Here is an 18393-nt window from a genome sequence, read left to right as displayed (position 1 = left end):
CGCTAACACACTCACTTACCCCAGAAGAGCGAAGGGATTAAGAGTGTGAAAGAATGTGAAAGTGAAAAACAAAGAATACAAATAAAAAGAGAGGGTGGTGGTAGGTTTGGTGCTTTTTACAGACAGGGGTGTAAAGCAATCACACACGGTCTAATTTTGAATGCTTTTAACAATAAAAATCTCACGACAAAAACGTAACTATTTTACGATGTGGTTAATACATATGAATTCGTACAATCTCATTCGTACATTGTAGTACGATTTGCGCTCGCGCTAGTGAAGTTAGGGTCGGGATGGGGTTAGGGGTGGAGCTCCATATTGCTTTTATCCAGTAATCGTACGCTTTTGTACGATTCACAATGTATGTATTCATATGCATAAGCCACCTCGTGAAATACTTATACATTCCCATGAGATCATGCTTGCAGTTTTAACAAAAATAAAAGAACGGCATGAATAAAACATTTCTGTAAAAGGAAAACAAGGAGATTCTCTCAAATCTCCAGAAACCTTATTCGTGAAAGTTGCGTCATGACCATTAAGTCAAACAGGCACATACTAGATCTTCCTTTCCAACTCTGCACACAATTTTCATTATACAGTTAGCAAGCAAACTGTGGAAATGGCAGTGGATGTCGACTAGTGGGGGAGATAAAGGCAAAAGACTAAGTAAACAGAGAAAATTAATCATTAGGTTAAACGTCCTAAAAAAAAGGGATTATATTTTACAGAGACCTGAGTCCGATATGGACAGAGGCGTAATGTCTTCAATAAGCTGTGTCGACTCACAAGGGCATCGCTGGCCTTGCTGATCAATAGGGGATCAATAGAATAAAGCCTAGCTTCCCTGTCTGCCTCTTGCTAGACGACTCCAGATGGACACACTGAGAAGGGGGAGGTCAATCTTCTAAATATTATTGCAGTCACCTCACTTCATATAAGGAGAGAGAAAACCTAAAGCTGAAGAATAGCAGCCCTCTGTCTAAAGGTGTTGAATGCATGATTTGTGAATGGTGACTGGGCTACTGAAGGTCACCCAGCACAAGTCTAATTAAGAACAGGAACGTCCATGCATGCTTTATCGCAGACGGCGTTTCTCATTTTTCCATCCGTGGAGAATAAAATGTAGCCTAATAATATAACATACGACTAACTCTTTAGCGTTGTGGGTCATCAGGGACTCATGACCTTGACTTGTACGAGTACAAATATTACTTGTCCAAAGATAAAAAATTATATTTAATTTGAAGTGTCAATATAATTGTTTCGGATCCTGATTTTTACCAAGTGTCTACTATGACCACCTAAATGTCTTAATACTCTCAATGATTACTACAGAACAAGTTTGAAAGTATAAAACATTTGTTGTCATCATTAAAAAATATGCAAGTACAGTTCATCACATAAATAGGCAGGTAACAAATTACATGAATGTTACATACCGATGGATAAATTAGGGCCATATAATTAGTAGTTAACCTAAATTTGATTTATTTGTTATTATAAAAAATACTATACAATAGAGGTATATTTGTCCACATAAATTACTGTAGTATTTTATAGTGTTATTTACTATACTAAGCTGCAGTAAAATTCCTAGATACTGTAGTGTTTTTGAACCTTACTATAGTATACTACAATGTTTACTACAGTTAATCAATTTCCTACAAGGGTACTACAAGTTCCTTCAGCAAATACTACAGTATTTTTTCTCTGAAAGTTAAAGGGACTTTTCTTTAGACGGGTCGTCGGGAGAACGTTTGATTTTTAGAGTGTGCTTGACGATAGCTTCCCTAAATTGGTAAAATGCTCGTAAAAATAAACTCTTAGAATAAACTCGTAAACGCAATTCACACAAACAGGCAGCTCTGTCTAATGCACTTATTCGTCATATTATTATAAGCGGAGACCGTAGCGCTGTTATTTTTTTTCAAGGTACTTGTCCAGTCTGGCAAGTACAATTCCCTCTCACTTCCCACACAAAACATTCACTTGTCCCGGTCATGCGTTAATGTCGAGCCCTGGATCTATTTGGAGACACCACATCTCCAGCCACACTTGTCCTTTACACAATGCCATCTTCTCTCACTCCGCTGTTCCTGGTGTGAGAGACTGCAAGAACATCACAGCCCACAGCGAGTCCCTAAAACCACCGGCATGCTAAATTCATGAGACAGCACGAGTGTGCTTTTAAAATCCTCGGGAATCAAAGCCACTTTCACCCCTCCCTTGGTGAACCTTTTAGAACGCACTCACTCATTCCTATTTAAAAACAAAAAGTCATTTCAATCACTTTATTATGTCATTTTAAATGCTAAAAAAAGAAGCTATTTCTTTATGAAATCATTTATTGGAGGCTCTTCCTGTGAAGGCCACGATGAACCGCGGCTGAGTGAACATAGGGCCAGTAAATTTGAGTATCCTAAAAGCCATCAGGAATGCAATGAAAATCATAAAATGAACTAGATGACATTCTGTCTGAAGATGCTGAAAGCTCATCATGTCTTATTCCTTCTTATGCCATTTGGCATGTTTTTTAAAAGATCTGTAGTTATTTTCCCTGAGTAGGCATGACCTACCGCAGGAATCTGGCAGCCCTCAGAACTCCCACATCAATCTGGCAACCTCATAACACTATCCATACCAACTGGCTACTGGCCCCTGGAGGGTCACTGATCAGGGGGCAAACTCTGCCAGCATCGGTGGAGACACAAACTGGAACATATTCGCCAGGTATCCAATTCATTCGCGTCTATTAGCATTTCTCAGAAAGGTGAAAATGGAAGCAATTTCACAACAGCGCTCACACAGCGCTTCTGAAGCAGACGGGAAACCGCAGCATGAGAAGAAGCATATTTTTCTTTACTCCGTGGCACTTTTGTTTCACTTCACACCGTCTTGTTGGAGGCACTCGCTTGGTTGTCTTTCCATCACCAGGCAAAAGACTAAAATATGAGGACCAATTAAGTGGACATGTCAACCCCATGAATCTCTAAAACCATAAAAGCATTCTGAGATCTGACATCTGCTGAACCAGTGAGACTCGAGAGAGAGAATGTGACAAGAATAGAACGAGGCAACCAGAAACAGAGAGATGCTTTAAGGAGCCTTGTCCTCTAAGTGCTTCGAGGACCAGTCCAGAAATTCTTTTTTAGTCCATTTTAAAAGTAATAAAGTGATTTTTTTTAAATTCCCTGACTAAAAACCAAGGTACTCATTTCATATTTCACCTGTCAGTCTCCTAGTGTCGAACGTTTAGACTGATATAGAAGATACCATTACGTGCCGTGGGTATCGCTCGGAAGTTGCCGGGAACCCCTCCTGTGTGTATATTAGTGCAGGTTGATGTTAATTATAGGGTCAGTCATTGATTTGAGCAGAGTGCATTCCCAGAGCAGCGTGTCAAACACGGACCCCCGACAAGTGTTAAAAGCTTCAGTTCCCAATCTACAAATCCCCCTGCGTTCAACCGGCCTTATCTTTCCAACAAACCTGAATGACAAATCCCAAATCCCGGACTGCAGTCTTTTAGTAGCAACCCAATTCATTGGGAAAATCCAACTGTGAATTGAATGAGACATGAATGAAGGAATAGCTGGTAAAGTATTAATTGTTAACCCAAACTTCATGTATCAACATAAATAAGCAACAGCAGAGACTTGCCCACGGACCGTTGGCATCTGATGCATAAGCTACACTTTTCTGAAAACACTTCAGCACGTTTGAAGTCGTCATTTGATTTCCAGGAGACGTGCGTGTCGCATTCTTTAACGGTCCACATGGAAACAACATGAAGCCGTCTGATCTAAAAAGTAAGCTGTCGTGTTTACAACGGTTACTGTAAGAATTAATCACGATCGACTAAACGCTTGATTCTAAAAAGTATGCAAGATTCACATGACAAACTTATAATCATTTTGTTGCTGTTAACTTTTGACACGTTCGTGAATGTACACCGGGGACTTTCCACGCATCTTAACATGACGCGGCCCAAAACGAAACGGGATTGGTTCCTTTACCTGTTAGTCATATAGCCTCTTGGGACGGGCCTTGACCAAAGAAAGCGGCGATAAGTTGCGAGACTAAATTGTACCCGTCTGTTATTCGCATACAAAAACTCACACGCAATGGTGAGACAGAAATATCATTTTTGTGCATTTGTGAGTGTACTACCCCTTTAATCCGTTCTTTCTGTCCCTTACGTCTTCTGCGGCACCCCCGCCCGCATTCTTCCCCGACTGAGATGCTAATAAACAGAGTGGCCTTGAGGTCAGGGTGAGGGGGGGGGGATTTGAATACACCAATGACAATCATCTCTCAAACAAAAGCTAGCGGATGAGGACGGCAAAAACAGAGGAAGGAAGGGAAGGAAACTGCGCGAGGATGGGAGAATGCAGGTTGTATGTATAGAAAACGTTCAGTTTCTTTTAACAATAAGCTCTTATTTAGCATATTTTGTTCGCACGCTCCCTTGAATGCCTCCCTTAAGTCGCCAAGCGAATGTGCAGAGGCAAATCTTACGGGCCACCAATTTTCGCACTGTTTAACCCAGCTCTGCACGCCCCATGGCCAGCACTATCGCATTAACCGAGTGTGTTTGTTAATGTTTGTCTGTAACTGCTGTGCTCGCAGAGTTTAGAATAAGGTCAGTCTAGCCACCGCCTCCATCATCATAGCAGCCTAACATTTACGAACGGCCCCTCCTCCTCCCTCACTCAAACACAAACACACACTTGATGCATTCAGTCACAGACGCTGCTACAGTAGGCCCCCCTAACCCTGGCTTTCAATAAAAACACAGCGTCTCTATGGCAACAGGTTCAAGCATTTTTTGACCCCCCGTTCACTAGGAGGGTATTATAACACAATCAGTAGCTGTTATTGTGCGGATCTCTTCTCCCAATAGCACACATTTCTGCCTGGTGCCGCAGCAAAAGAGAAACTGGATCATGATTTTAAAAGATCAAAAAACATGCTTTTCGTCTGCACATCTTTTCCCAGAATAAAAAGAAAACATTTCTGACGTTATTAAAATAAATCTTATACTTCAATGTGTTTAGCTCAGTTTGGTTTTTATCAGGAGCACAGTAGAGGGAAGTCTCCAGGGGCCACGGAGTGCACAAAACAATGCTATGACCCTTAAAATATTCCACAGCTGCTGCACATAAAGGCAAAAGCTCCCAGGACACTGAACTAAACGGATGCGAAGAGGAAGGTAAAAGAGAAAACACTGAGACTGTTTACACTCTTCAGTTAAACGAGGCAATCTTCCGCAGCGCTCTTCATAAATAAAACAAATCCTTTGTTTCAATATTCTTGTTTTCCCCCTGAAGTGCTGCCGATGTTCTGTGAAATGGGCCAAGGTAGAGGAGGTCCAGCCCATCAATAAGTTAAAAGAGTGAATGGCGTTTATAAATGATGACGCAAGCGAGTTGGACGATCAAGAGCAGCACCATATGACGTCACAAAACTTTGACCAACATACCAGTTGAATGTAATTAAATAGGTGATCATTTGGTAACACTGACTGAACAGAAACATCATGAATTGAAATGAATAAAGATCTGGGTAACAATATTACTACACGCGCTTCTTTGCACACGCACACATCAGCCTTCCTACAGTATGACACTCAACACCAGTTTAGCTCGCTGTCAGGTGTGGACGCACCTGCGAGCCATGACACGGCCACTGAATAATTTAGCACCAAAAGATAGCGAAGAACGAGGCTGCAAACAGGGCCAAACCTGCGATGAAGATGAGAGAAACCGCATATCGAAAGAAAGCGAGGCGTGAAGTGTGACTAAACAAAAAGCGGTGACGTAAGGCTATCAAACCTGATCTGTGACGCGGACGCCACGAAAAAGAACAGCGCGCGTTCGTCGAAGTTTTTTAATGAAACACATTGAACGTCGAAGTTTTTTAATGAAACACATTCAACAAATAACATCTTCAAGAGTGCCTTGAACCGCTTTATATTTAGAAAACACCTCGCTGAAACTGACACCACGAAATTGACGTAAGAAACACTGTTGCTGTCGTTGCGCAAGACTGATTTACGTTCATTTATTCCGGTCCCTTCATCTGGAAATAATAGGATATGATTTGAAAGAGTGACGGGAGAAAAGGAGCAAGGGACGTGAGGAATTGAGAAAGAAATGGAGTAGAAGCGGGGGCATTGAAGGACGCAAAGATAATGTCTTTAGTTTCGCAAACAAACACACCTGCCAACACCTACCAGGAAAAAACACTTCTCTTAAGGCCACACCTAGATAAAATGGCGCTTACCGAAACCAAACTCTTATCATCTCTATTTCATCAATATGACATTGACGATCAAAGTTAGTTTTACACAACATCAAACACAACTTCTGCTTAGAGAATAAACTAAAGACGAATACAATCAATAATGAACCGTGGGAGAAGTGCGCACACACCAATAGAAAGAAACACACTGTGGGACATTTATGGCATGATATTGAGATACTGGTTGACTACATGTTAGACTGAAACCGAAAGATAACAGTGTCATTTATAAAATCTACTCTTAACTATAAAATGAATTGTACTGTTAAAATATGACCTTACCTTGAACAATTAGAAGAAAGACTGCGCCTAACATTCTTGTCATGTTTACCGGGAAAAGGGTGGACGGTCCACCTGGATTAATCTGTCTGTTGTCCGCTTGTTGACCTCAATCGCCGTGAAATCACAAAACAGTCAAATAATCGTCGCAGATCAAAACTGTTATTTCCTTAGTCTCGTTTCCCTCGATCGTTGAGTGCTGAAACTTATGGATAAAGTGAGAGGCGCCCGGATCTGTTCAGCGCGTTTCTCTCGGATTGACTATGAATTTGTGGTTAAAGTCCTTTTTATATCGTTTAAAGTCCTTCTAAACTGTGCTGAGAGTCCGGATTCCTGGTAAGAAACGTTCTACAGGTAAATAAATATCCAGTAACGGAGTTGAACGCTCCTCCGAAGGTTGAGTCTCAAACCTGTCGCCCTGGTATTGTGGCGTTGAAACTCTATCAGAGGCGCTGCGCTGATTGGACGGAACGTTGTGATATCATGTCAACGTCACGCTGCTTTTAAATCTACCTAAATTTTCACAGGGTAGTGGGTACTTTCCAGCAGCCCGCAACGTTTTGGCCACTTTTTCGACACTTTCGCATTCTTTTTGTATTATTTGGTCACACCAAGAACAAAGTTATTCAACAGTAATTCAATTCGACCGTAAAATCTGCGAATGTTAACTTGAGGATGCGTATCACCCTGCTAGCCACGAGATGATAAAAAAACTTCTGATTTAGTGTATAATTTAAAACATTTCATGCTAATTTATTAATCTGATCATTTAACCGGACATTTACGGAGCAGTACATTTAACCTTGTCAAAAGGATATACATTTAGTTTCATTTGATCAGTTAGAGAACACTTCAAAGTGTTTTCCTCTCATATTGAAATATTTGCTGTCTCAAAAGTTAAAAACTCTTTTATAGCTCAATTATTGCCGAAATTCATTCAAACTGAATGAAAAAAAGCATTTTTTCTTGGTCTGCTATTAATTTAGTTGCCAATGTGGGCGCAGTGATGATTCTTTTTTCACCATAATAAACACCGAATGCCTAATGAGTTTCATTGAGTAGCAAGTGACGCCAAATAACCCCTCAAAGTGAAGCCCTCAAGTGATGCCAAAGGACCACTCAAATGTATTTTATGTAAGTTAATTTTAGTAAGAAATGGGCTAAGCACGTTCATTTTGAGCACAAGCAGCTCCAGTGCTCCTCCTGCTGGTGATATTTATACACTACAGCTTGTGAACCGCACACGCAGACTTTATTTGACTCCTCTCCACAACTTTTCCAGTGCATTAAAGTTCACAAAACCAGCACAGTACACATTTTGTACAGCTGCATCTCCGAACGAGAATTGATTTTTCCCGGAAGATATGGGTAGCAGTTTTTCCTGACACCAAATGCATTCACATTGAACAAAACTGTATGTGTGAGTGAGATCAGTTATGATTGCTGAAAGTACTGTACTAATGGACAAAATTGGACAAAAGTGCTTGACTCTATCTCAGTAATCCCATTCAGTGTCGCTTCCGCCACCCTTCTAAATATTAACTGAAGCATCTATCTCTTCATCCATTCTCTCTATCTGATTATGCGCACATGCAGGATGTCACGCACGGTGCTTTGACTTTCATCAGTTGCTTTGGCCTAGTTTGTTCTCTCTGATGTTTCTCTTCCCCTTGCTCATTTATCCGTGCCTTCTTTCTCCATTTCACTTTCCTTCATTCACTTTTATCTTCTGTTTTATAGACTCTTTCTCCTTCTTTAGCTGGAGGTAATTAGGAGCTGAGCTGGTAATTGGACTTGGAGGTGCTGATAAGTCTGTTAGCTTTAATTAAAGACATTTACAGGAATGTAAAGACATTTAGCCAGAAGCTAAAGACCATTTCTGATTATATCTCTTAATTCATTTCACTTATTCTCTCTCCCTCTCTCCCCCTCTCTCTCTCTCTCTCTCTCTCTCTCTCCTCTCTCACTCTCTCTCGCTCTCTCTCTCTCTCTCTTTTTTCATTTTTTTATTCAATTATTTATTATTATATTTCTCCCCCTTTTCATGTCTCTTGAATAGATTGTTGTGCGGTATGTAGCACAATACAATGGATAATGGATTGTTTAATAAAGTGTGTGTAAAGAAAGTAAAGTCTCTCTCTCTCTTTCTCCTGCGATGAAAGTTCAATATTCCTTATGTATGACTTGTTATTTTACTACAACCAGATAAACACACTGACTATCATGTAAAGACTATAGTACATATATTTGGAAAAATGCTTCCGTTTTGTGCGTGAGTTGACATTTATTGTGTTTATCAGTTTCTGTCACACGATTGTTCTCAGCTCCGAGCATAATGCTCTTTCCTGCCTCGTCCATGCGGTCAAACCCAGAATAGAGGCATACACATGCACTTTAGTTATTAGGCTCAAAGACACACATGAGCGTCATTAAATTCCGACATTTGACGATTGTTTTATTCTTTCTAGCAGCACTATGGAGACTTATCTTGCCTCTATGCTTATTTGTTCTGGTATATTTTTTATCCCTCCACTCCTGGCACTGGTAGATCAAGGTATGAAAAACTATTCTTACATAAATTGATTTTTTAAACTGTTCATACAGTCACAGGAAATTTTTATTATAACAGGATGATTCTCATTGAAATATTATGAACAGTAAGTTTTTTTCTAGTGCAGTTAAAAAAAAGTGAGATTTTTATTATTCATTCTGACATCATTTGTCCCCCCTCATGTTATTCTAAACCTGTATGAGTTTATGTCTTCTGCAGAACACAAAAGCAGACATTTTGAAGAATGTTGGTAACCAAAAAACACTGGCCCCTCAAGTATGGAGACAAAACCACTGAAACATGTCTAAATCTTCTTTTGTGTTACGCAGGAAAATCCTATACAGGTTTTAAATGATGTGAGGGTGAATAAACGATGCCATCATTTCTATTTTTGGGTTTCCCTTTCAGAATAAAATAAGTACAGTAGTACAGTACTTTACAGCCACAACTGGAATGTTTCTAAACGAAAGTTGACTTGATTGTACATTTTCAAGTATTAAAAGTTTAATTATGAGGGACTAAAATGATTAAAGGATGATTTTATGTTATCTAAGTGCAACACTAAATTGCATTGAGTTTTTATATATAGGCTGATTAACATTTAAAAAATGAAGCTTACACTATACAACATCTAACCATTGAATTTGCTTCTCAACTTTGCTTAAAGAAATACAATTAAACCTATTTTAACCACTTGATATGCTGTTATAATCTCAATTTGATAGTTATAAAAAGAGACTTTGTGCATCTGGTCTGTTTAGGTGAAATATGGAACAGTGTGACCATGGCACACGAGGGTGAGTCCGCCACCCTGTCCTGTTTTGAATCACCACCAACATCATCTGTACTTGTTACCTGGAAGGTGATGCCTGTCGGAGGGGATCGCTGGTCATATCTATTATCAGCCAAATGCAACGATGGCCGGACTGAAGGATACAAGAGCATTGTGTTTGAAAACAGCACTTTTGAGATCTCTACAGATGCCTCGCTCATCTTCAAGGCCTCAGCACCCGGGATATACAACTGTGTGATAAAACACGGTGACAAAAATCTACAGGAGAAGACTGTTCTACTTGCTTTGGTTAAATGTGAGTTTAAGCTAAAGAACCACCATAAATTATTCTTTAAAGTCTCGATATGTCTGATGTCTCCAAGCATTCTCTTCCTCTCTCTTTTAGTGACAGTAACTCCTCAGCTTCCCGTTATGGTGGACAGAACTTTGAGATTGACAGCTCAGGTCTCTCCCACCTCTGTGGTCGCTTGGGGGACGTGGGTGTCTCCCCGGGGCGAACAGCTATACACTGAGATCACCCGCGCCACAGGCGTGCTGCTCAGCAAGCTGCCTCGTGTCACAATTAGAGAAAGCGGAGTCTATACCTGCAGAATTGGTGTCCATGGTAACAGTGGCACATCTGTCTCAGAGCACAGGGTGAATGTGACAGTGAAGCGTAAGATTTGAAGATATCTTTTGAAAACACACCATATAACCACCAAACAAGATATTTTAGTTTCATACCTTTACAAGTGTTGAGCACAAAGTTAAAACAACCATCAGTGAATCAAATTATATGTGTCACACATTTTGTTTAAAATAACAGTTTACGTCTTGTGTTGTTTTATGTTTTTTTAAAACAAAAAAAGAGAACTCAAATTACTAAATCTTTCTCTCTCCCTTTCTTTCTTTTTCTATTTCAGAAAAGGTGTTTATTTTTACACAGGTGAAATATGGTAAAAAACTCTATTGTTTCTTTAATACTATTTTGTTTAAAAATAGGACCTTCTATATGTGGTATTGGCTTAACGCAGCCTGTACTAAAATCAAATAAACTTAAAGGCAAGGTTCACCCAAAAATTTTGTCATTTATTTACCCTCTGATCATTTCAAACCTTTAAGACTTTCTTTCTTCTGCAGAACACAAAACAAGATATTTTAAAGAATGCTTCTGACTAAATAACAGCTGTACCCATTTACTGTATGGACACAAAACCAATGCAAGTCAACGGGTACCACCGTTGTTGCTTACCAACATTCTTTAAAATATGTTCTTTTGTGTTCTGCGGAAGAAAGAAAGTTTAACAGCTTTGAAAGGACTAGAGGGTGAGTAAATGATGACGGAATATTCATATTTGGGTGAACTATCCCTTTTAACTAACAGCATACTTTTCACATGCAGTAAAAGCTGTACAGGCTTTATTATTAAACCACTGCACAACAGCTGAAACAATTGAAAATTATTCGAATTCATACAATTCGCCCCAAACAAAAATGATTTGTTCTTAAAGTTTCAGCCCATGGTTAATAGGGGTTATTAAATCTGAGAGGAGAATGTTTCTGAAGAGCTTTCAGTGAGCTTAATAACCTAATCCCCATTTCAATGCCTCTCTCATTTTTAATATTGCCCCATATGACTTTGCTCTCAGACTCATAATGTTCTATACGCTTGACTGTCTCGAGAACAAAGAATCTGAAGTGACAAGCAGCATAGTGGATTACTGTGCGACCGGCTCACTCCAAATTAATGATATTGTTCATGTCTCACAGCCCATTATTTCACTCTTTTGGCCTCTAATGTCTTTTCTTTATCATCTTTTGTCTCTATTTTCCACTTTTTCTTGTATTGCTTTGTGAAGCTTGAGCCTCTTGTCTGCCTCTTTGGTCATTTCACATTTCTTTATGCTATCTTATGACCTCTGCAGAAATATCAAGGTCTATGGCAAGCATCTCGTATTCATTGGTCACTTTATCCTGCCCTCCTGTCCTTGGTGACTATGTGGTGCTCTACTGGGAGCATCCTGATTCAACAACAATGGAGCTCGTATTTCAGTTTGACCGCTGGAGGCGGAGCTTCACAAACCAGTCCTTGCCCCACCTTCATTTGATAGAACCCACAACCCTAGCAGCTGCTGGGAACTTCTCCTTCCTGTTAAAACCAGCCCTGAAGAATGGAGGACGCTATTTATGTGAAGTCTATTTGAATGACAAGGCTTTCATCCAGCAGAGCATACTGAGTGTTTTGTATGGTAAGCCTTTTAATAGCACAACACTAAATAAACAATATCAAATGAATATAAAGTACTAAATGTTTATAGCACAACTGTCAGTGGACTGTACGTTATATTTACATGTAGGCATTTGGCAGACGTATCAAAAACGACTCTCAGTCCTTTCAGTCCAAATTTCTTTTTAGATGTGTATTCCTTTGGTTCAAACCCAGAAACTTTATGTTACATCAGCACAATAGGAAATTTGATATGCTTTTACAGCTGTGAAAAAAAAAGAGATAATTCCTAATTTTAATTCAATCAGTATTTGTATAGTGGCCATTCCCAGTCCAGTGTATGTTGAATTTCAAGAAAATCAAACCTAAGTCATCCAACAGCAATGTGAAAGACTGACCGCATGACAGAACTATGAACTGATAAAAAAATCGAATATATAGATTACCTCAGCATGTATAAATATTGCTGTTGTATTACATAAAATATGATTTTTCTTTGCTGTTTTTGAGGTCTGGTTGAGCATCATCTTTGTTATTTTTTCTTTTTCTCAAGTTTTCTTTTCTAAAATGTAATATTTTTATTGTCAAATTTATCATTACAAATGTATCATAATTGACAAATATCATTTTGTCGAATCAGATAAATAGTCAATTCAGTAAATAAGCTTAATATTAAAATATTATATTAAATAGATTAAACATAGCAGGTTTAACCACCCTATAGCTGAAATGCAACAAACTTTATTTTAGTACTGTTGTCTGTACAATTTAACGTGATAAAGTTCACCCAAAAATATAAAATCTATCATCTACTTATTCAGTCTCATATCTTTCATATCAAACTGAATATGACTTATTCTCCTGAAAAACACAAAAGAAGATATTTTAAGAGTTTGAGTCAATGTAATGTAAAATAGATCAATATCTTCTTTTGTACAGATTTGAATTGACAAAAGGGTGAATGATGAAAGGATTATCATTTTTGGGTGAACTATTCCTATGATATCCATCTGCCAAAGAGTTAGATTTGTTTAGGTATGTCATATATTTTGTAATCTCCAATATTTTCTATCTTCTAATGAATTCAGAAGCATCACTGATCTTAGATATCTAATTGCAGGCTGTTATGTCAATCACAACATATCACTACACACCAGTTCAGTCTCTTGACTTTCATTTTTTATCCTCTTTTTAATCTCATCACCCTCCGTTTTTCCTTTAATCTCTTTCCCCTTAATGTCCTTCCCGCTCTTTTCTTCTCGCCCCATTCTTCTACTTGTCTGCTCTCTCTCTCTTTCTATATATACCTCTCCTCCTCCTCTTCATTCTCCTCCTCTTCTCTGTAATGTAATGTTTTATAGTAGGCCTCATTACAGATCTCATTATGTGTAATTACACCTGCCCGTTGCTGCTGACAACTCTGTGGGTTGTGTTATTGCCGTTGTAACGGTTGAGCACAATTAGCTCAGGATTGATACCGCCGTGAGTTTGAAAAGACACTGTACATCAGTCACAGTCATCCACGGCTGACCGGCTCCACCCGACTGTTTAATGAAGGTATGTCATTTAACCCTTCACTGACTGTTTCTTCTTTCTAATTATCCATCTGTTTCAACATCAGGTACCGCCAAAACATCCCCTTCCTCCTTGGAGCTGGCCTGTAGTTACTCGCAACGTTCCCAGGTGAGGTCGGTGAGGTGGTCACATGTTCAGAACCCCAGTCATCCTCTGCAAACAACAGGAGTACAAGGCCAGATTAAGACCTCTGTGGCTCTCCCCCTGACCCCTGAGACAGCTGGACAGTATGCTTGCACATTGTATCTGGATAATGGTAACTCAGTGCAGTACATCTACAGCGAGCAGATGTCAAATATAGGTGAGAAGATCTTTTGACACTCAGTGTGTTTACTTCTATGGCGTTCCGTTTGTGACAAAAATGTGTCGACTGTCGACTGTGTCTTGTTCTATACATTTCCAACGTTGTCTTAATTTGTCATCTTGTTTTTCATTTCCTGTCTTTTTTCCTGTCATCCTTATTGTTGTCCTCTTCTGTCGTCCTAACTTTCGGCAATATGTTGTCCTCCATGCTTTCTGTATATGTCTTCTGTATATGTTGTCCTCAAAGTCATCTGAATATGTTCTTAGTAAGTAATTACACCATGAATGAACCCCTATCCACGTTTTTAGAGATCTGTGTCCAATGTCTTATTATTTGAAAGATGTCTTTGCGTGATGGCGTTTAATGTCCCCACCAAAGGATGTAGCGGGGGAAACTTTTAGCACCCCCATCTTTAAGACACAATTCAGCTTTAGGAATCACGAGCGGGTCAAAATTTTGTTTCGTTTACCACATACCTTATTTCAGGCATTTAACCAAAAACCCATTTCAAAAACTTTTAAACTTTCGGGTGGTGGAACGGGAAGTGCTAAAATGCTAACACGCTTCCGGGTTTTGCATACAAAATATGTCATACTCAATTCCCACTCAGTCCAGAGAAGGCTGACTATAAAGGACCCTAATAGCTTCTCCCCTTACGGCCTGGGACAATGTTCACTGTCTTCCCACTACAATAACAATAGCTCTGTCTTTTTAAAATGATGTTTCCTGTAACGGGTGTCTGTGGTGAGTTAAGGCGGTTCACATGTGAGTGTGAGCTTGTGTTATGTTGTCAAAAACACTTTGATCTTCATGAAACATTCTTGCAGAAGTGTAACAATGTGTCTACACTTGATGTGGCTCGCTTTAAATTTTCCCCACACCGGACGTCTTGCCGTTTCCGGTGTAGACATGGTGTAATAGGAAGCACACAATGTAGTTGTAAAACTATAAACATGAAATGAAACATTTGTAAAGTATATATAGTAGTACTTTAAGTCCTATATTTAGAATCTTGATTAAATCAAAAATGGTAATTGTCATGACAACTAGAGATTTTAAATCAAGTCAAACATCTATTTAAACATATGAATTTAACTGAAATGAAAACTGTTACCTCATTTTTAGGATCAGTTTTCACAGTGTGAAGGCAGCAGTGTAGAGATTTATTTTGTTGTGTGAGTGATAGGCTGCATTCCTCTTGTGCTTCATTGAACTCAGTTTTCATAATGCATGACAAGAACATTAGTGGAATGATGCAGGTCACTGGAGAGGTCACATAATACAGCTCAATCAAGTACCAGTCCCCTGACCAATACATTTCATGAAACCTGTCTCCATCATAATGGATTATTTAAAATACAAATATTGAGTCTCTGGGGCAGCCATGTGCAGAAAAAAAGACATTTACACATTTCTGGTATTGAATAAGTAGTTGTCGCTTCAAAGACTAACTTGTAAACTAACGGTACTTTTTAGTGTGTTTAGCATGTAAGTCAATTCGGACAAAAGCATCTGCCAAATGAATAAATGTAAATTTGTAAAGAAGTGGTTTATTAACTCAGAAACCCATGTTATTTAGTCTCTAGTGTGGAACACAAGAAAAAAACTTTGAAGATGTTTTCTTGTTGTCTCTTGATAAATTGTTTGATCCTGTTCACAACCGCTCTGAATGATTCCTTCATGAATCTGGTATTACTACTTTTGAGCCAAGGATATTGTACAGATATCAGAATATTTAGTGAAGAATAATATGAGGAATAATAAAATTTAATCGTGAAATTTGAGAAAGGTTTTGATATATTGAAGATAACATTCTCATTATGTCCGTTCAACATTTAATTTATAAATATGTACATTTTCATTTTACAATTTAATCCACACCAAACAGTGAGACACAAATACTGTCAAATTTATTTGAAATTTTACGTCATAATTAGAGTTATTTCAATCGCAGTAGTATCATAAAATGTTACAAATGGAATGCAGTGGGACTCAGACTTATAAGAATGATCTTTCAGTGTTTGTGTAGATGAGCTACACAAACAGAAGATTTTTGAAGAATGTTGGGAACCAAACAACATTGACACATTTGGATTTCCATTGTATGAACAAAAATATCTTATTTTGTGTTCCATGGGGATAAAGATATAACATGCTGAATGATGACAGAGTTTTTATTTTACAAATTAAGACAGAATATGTCTCTTTAAGTGTTTGTTTTTGTTTCTTTTCGGTCTAAAGCCTCTCTAAAGATTAGACTGTGAATGATTATTTTGTTTGAATAAAAACAGAATGAATGAATTCTGATTCAATTCTTTCTACTCACCTTTCATATTGTGCAGGTACAACAGTTGTTCCAGGCTCTGCGGTGCCACCTGCAGGTGAGTTTATCACTACAGCTCAGCTTCATTCTCACTGATGCATAACCTAACATAGCTTTTCTCGCTCTGTCTTCCTCACACTCCCCCGGCAGACAGTGTTTCAACATCATCCCATGTTTCCACCCTCTCATTGCTCCTATTTTTGATACCCATGATTGCCATCGCTGTTGGGGTGTTGCTATGGAGACAGGGCTATTGCATCACACGTCGAAGTAAGGCCCTGCTTTTGTTAGTTTATTCCCCAATCTGTTCATCAAACACATGAATGCTTTCATTTCACCCTGGAAGATTGTGATGGACAGAGCAAAACACAACAGATGTGGGTTTGATGTGATCCAGATCCCTGTGTGTCTGTGTATGTAGGAATTGTGCAATCCCTGTCTCGTCACTCTGTAGAGGTGGAGAACATCTATGAAAATCCTGATGATCTGAGACAGGTGATTGAAATGTACCCCGCCTCCTTTTCCCAGTTTCTCATTCTCATCTCCTGTATTATTAAATCTATTTTCTTCTACCCTTTTTTTCTTTCACTATGTTTGTCCATGCGTTTCTCTCTCAATGTATACCTATCTCGGCTCTATTATTAAATCTATTTCTTCCTTCCTTTTTCTCTCCCTCTCTTCTCCTAGCAGACATCTCCCCAAGGCACAGTCTACATGGTGAGTTATTACAGTCCTTCTCAGGCAGAGCACTGAGTAATTGTTTGTGTGTGTGTGTTTTCCAAAAAGTAGGTCCCATATATTTTGCTATCTATTTGTATGTGTGTGTGTGCCTCTTTGTAGTCTGTACTGTCACACCTGCATTAGTGATATTAGCTCAACCAAATTAAACCTCTGCCAAACTATAAATCTGAAAATCTCCCCCTTTTTATTCTTGTCCCTTTTCTGTGTCTCTCTAGGATCTAAAGCCAACGGGTGAAATGGACGTGTATAAAGAATTAGATAGGTGAGAAATGTTTGGCTCCAGGTCATGCAGGGGACATGGTTCTGGCGTGTCATTGTTCATGTGCACTTTGTGCATTAATCATCCAGCTAATGTTTTCCTGGAATATGTGTGCTGTTCATGAGTCTTCAATGGATAAAATCACTGTCTATACTATAAAAACAACTAAATGTATAAAAATTGAGCCGTGTTACTGCTGTATTATTTCACAGTATCATCATAATCACTGACACTCATTATTCAAGTCACTGGCGGTCATTATGAAATCATCCTTTATCATGACATAATCCCAGTCATTATAACATCATTGCCATTCATAATGGCATCATCACTCATTGTGACATCATCACTGCCGTCCATTATGACATCATCACTGCCATACATTGTGAAATCATCACTGGCAGTCGTTGTGATGTCAATTAGGTTCATTATGTCATCCTTTATCATGACATCATCATCACTCTTTACGGCATCATCCCTTAGTGTGACATCATCACTGGCATAATGGTATCCATTATGACATAATCGTTGGCAGTCTTTATGATGTCATCTCCTGTATTATTAACTATATTTTCTTCTACCCTATCTTTCTTTTCACCGTTTATCCACGTGTTTCTTTCTCAATGTAAATCTACCTCGGCTCTATTATTAAATCTATTTCTTACATCCTCTTTCACATTATGAAGTCACTGGCATTCAAAATGGCATCATCACTCATTGTGACACAATCCCTGCCATCCTTTATGACATCATCGTTGGCAGTCATTATGATGTCATCTTTTATGATGTCAGCTTTCCTGTAGCTCAGTACTAAGAGCATTAGGTGAACAACGCAAGGTTGTGGATTCGATCCCAGGGTATGGCACAAACTTAGAAATAAAAATGTATAGGATAATGCAATGTAAGTTGCTTTGGATAAAAGCGTCTGCCAAATGCATAAATGTAAATGTATCATGACATCATCACCACTGACTATAATCATGACATCATCACTGGTAGCCGCTACAACGTCATCAGTCATAGTGACATCATCACTGGCGTTCAGCAATAGCACAA

General features: G+C 38.8%; 2 protein-coding genes across 5 annotated transcripts in view; one reads left to right on the top strand and one right to left on the bottom strand.

Moving 5' to 3' along the window:
• Positions 1-7009, bottom strand: part of si:ch73-22o12.1 (poliovirus receptor homolog) — a 32715-nt gene extending 25706 nt beyond the window's left edge. The window contains exon 1 of the mRNA XM_056762125.1: positions 6589-7009. Coding sequence (XP_056618103.1) covers positions 6589-6631 — 43 coding nt within the window. The 5' untranslated portion in view covers positions 6632-7009. The remainder of the gene's footprint in view (positions 1-6588) is intronic.
• Positions 7010-8999: 1990 nt separating this feature from the next.
• g6fl (g6f-like) lies at positions 9000-17513 on the top strand. 4 transcript variants are annotated; one of them, XM_056763562.1, is made up of 11 exons: positions 9000-9139; positions 9898-10224; positions 10315-10533; positions 10832-10864; positions 11834-12157; positions 13757-14011; positions 16357-16395; positions 16488-16607; positions 16759-16832; positions 17025-17054; positions 17294-17513. In XM_056763562.1, the coding sequence occupies exons 1-11, from the start codon at positions 9061-9063 to the stop codon at positions 17342-17344; spliced, it is 1551 nt and encodes a 516-aa protein (XP_056619540.1). In that variant the 5' UTR covers positions 9000-9060; the 3' UTR covers positions 17345-17513. The 4 variants fall into 4 exon arrangements, with proteins under 4 accessions (XP_056619540.1, XP_056619539.1, XP_056619538.1 ...); XM_056763561.1 differs by having other exon boundaries at positions 10315-10584; positions 17028-17054; XM_056763560.1 differs by having other exon boundaries at positions 10315-10584.
• The last annotated feature ends 880 nt before the right edge of the window (positions 17514-18393 follow it).

The sequence above is a fragment of the Triplophysa dalaica genome, chromosome 12 (assembly GCF_015846415.1).
Source record: "Triplophysa dalaica isolate WHDGS20190420 chromosome 12, ASM1584641v1, whole genome shotgun sequence".
NCBI lineage: Eukaryota > Metazoa > Chordata > Actinopteri > Cypriniformes > Nemacheilidae > Triplophysa > Triplophysa dalaica.
The sequence above is the reverse complement of the archived record's forward strand: the minus strand, read 5'-3'. Positions and strand labels throughout refer to the sequence as shown.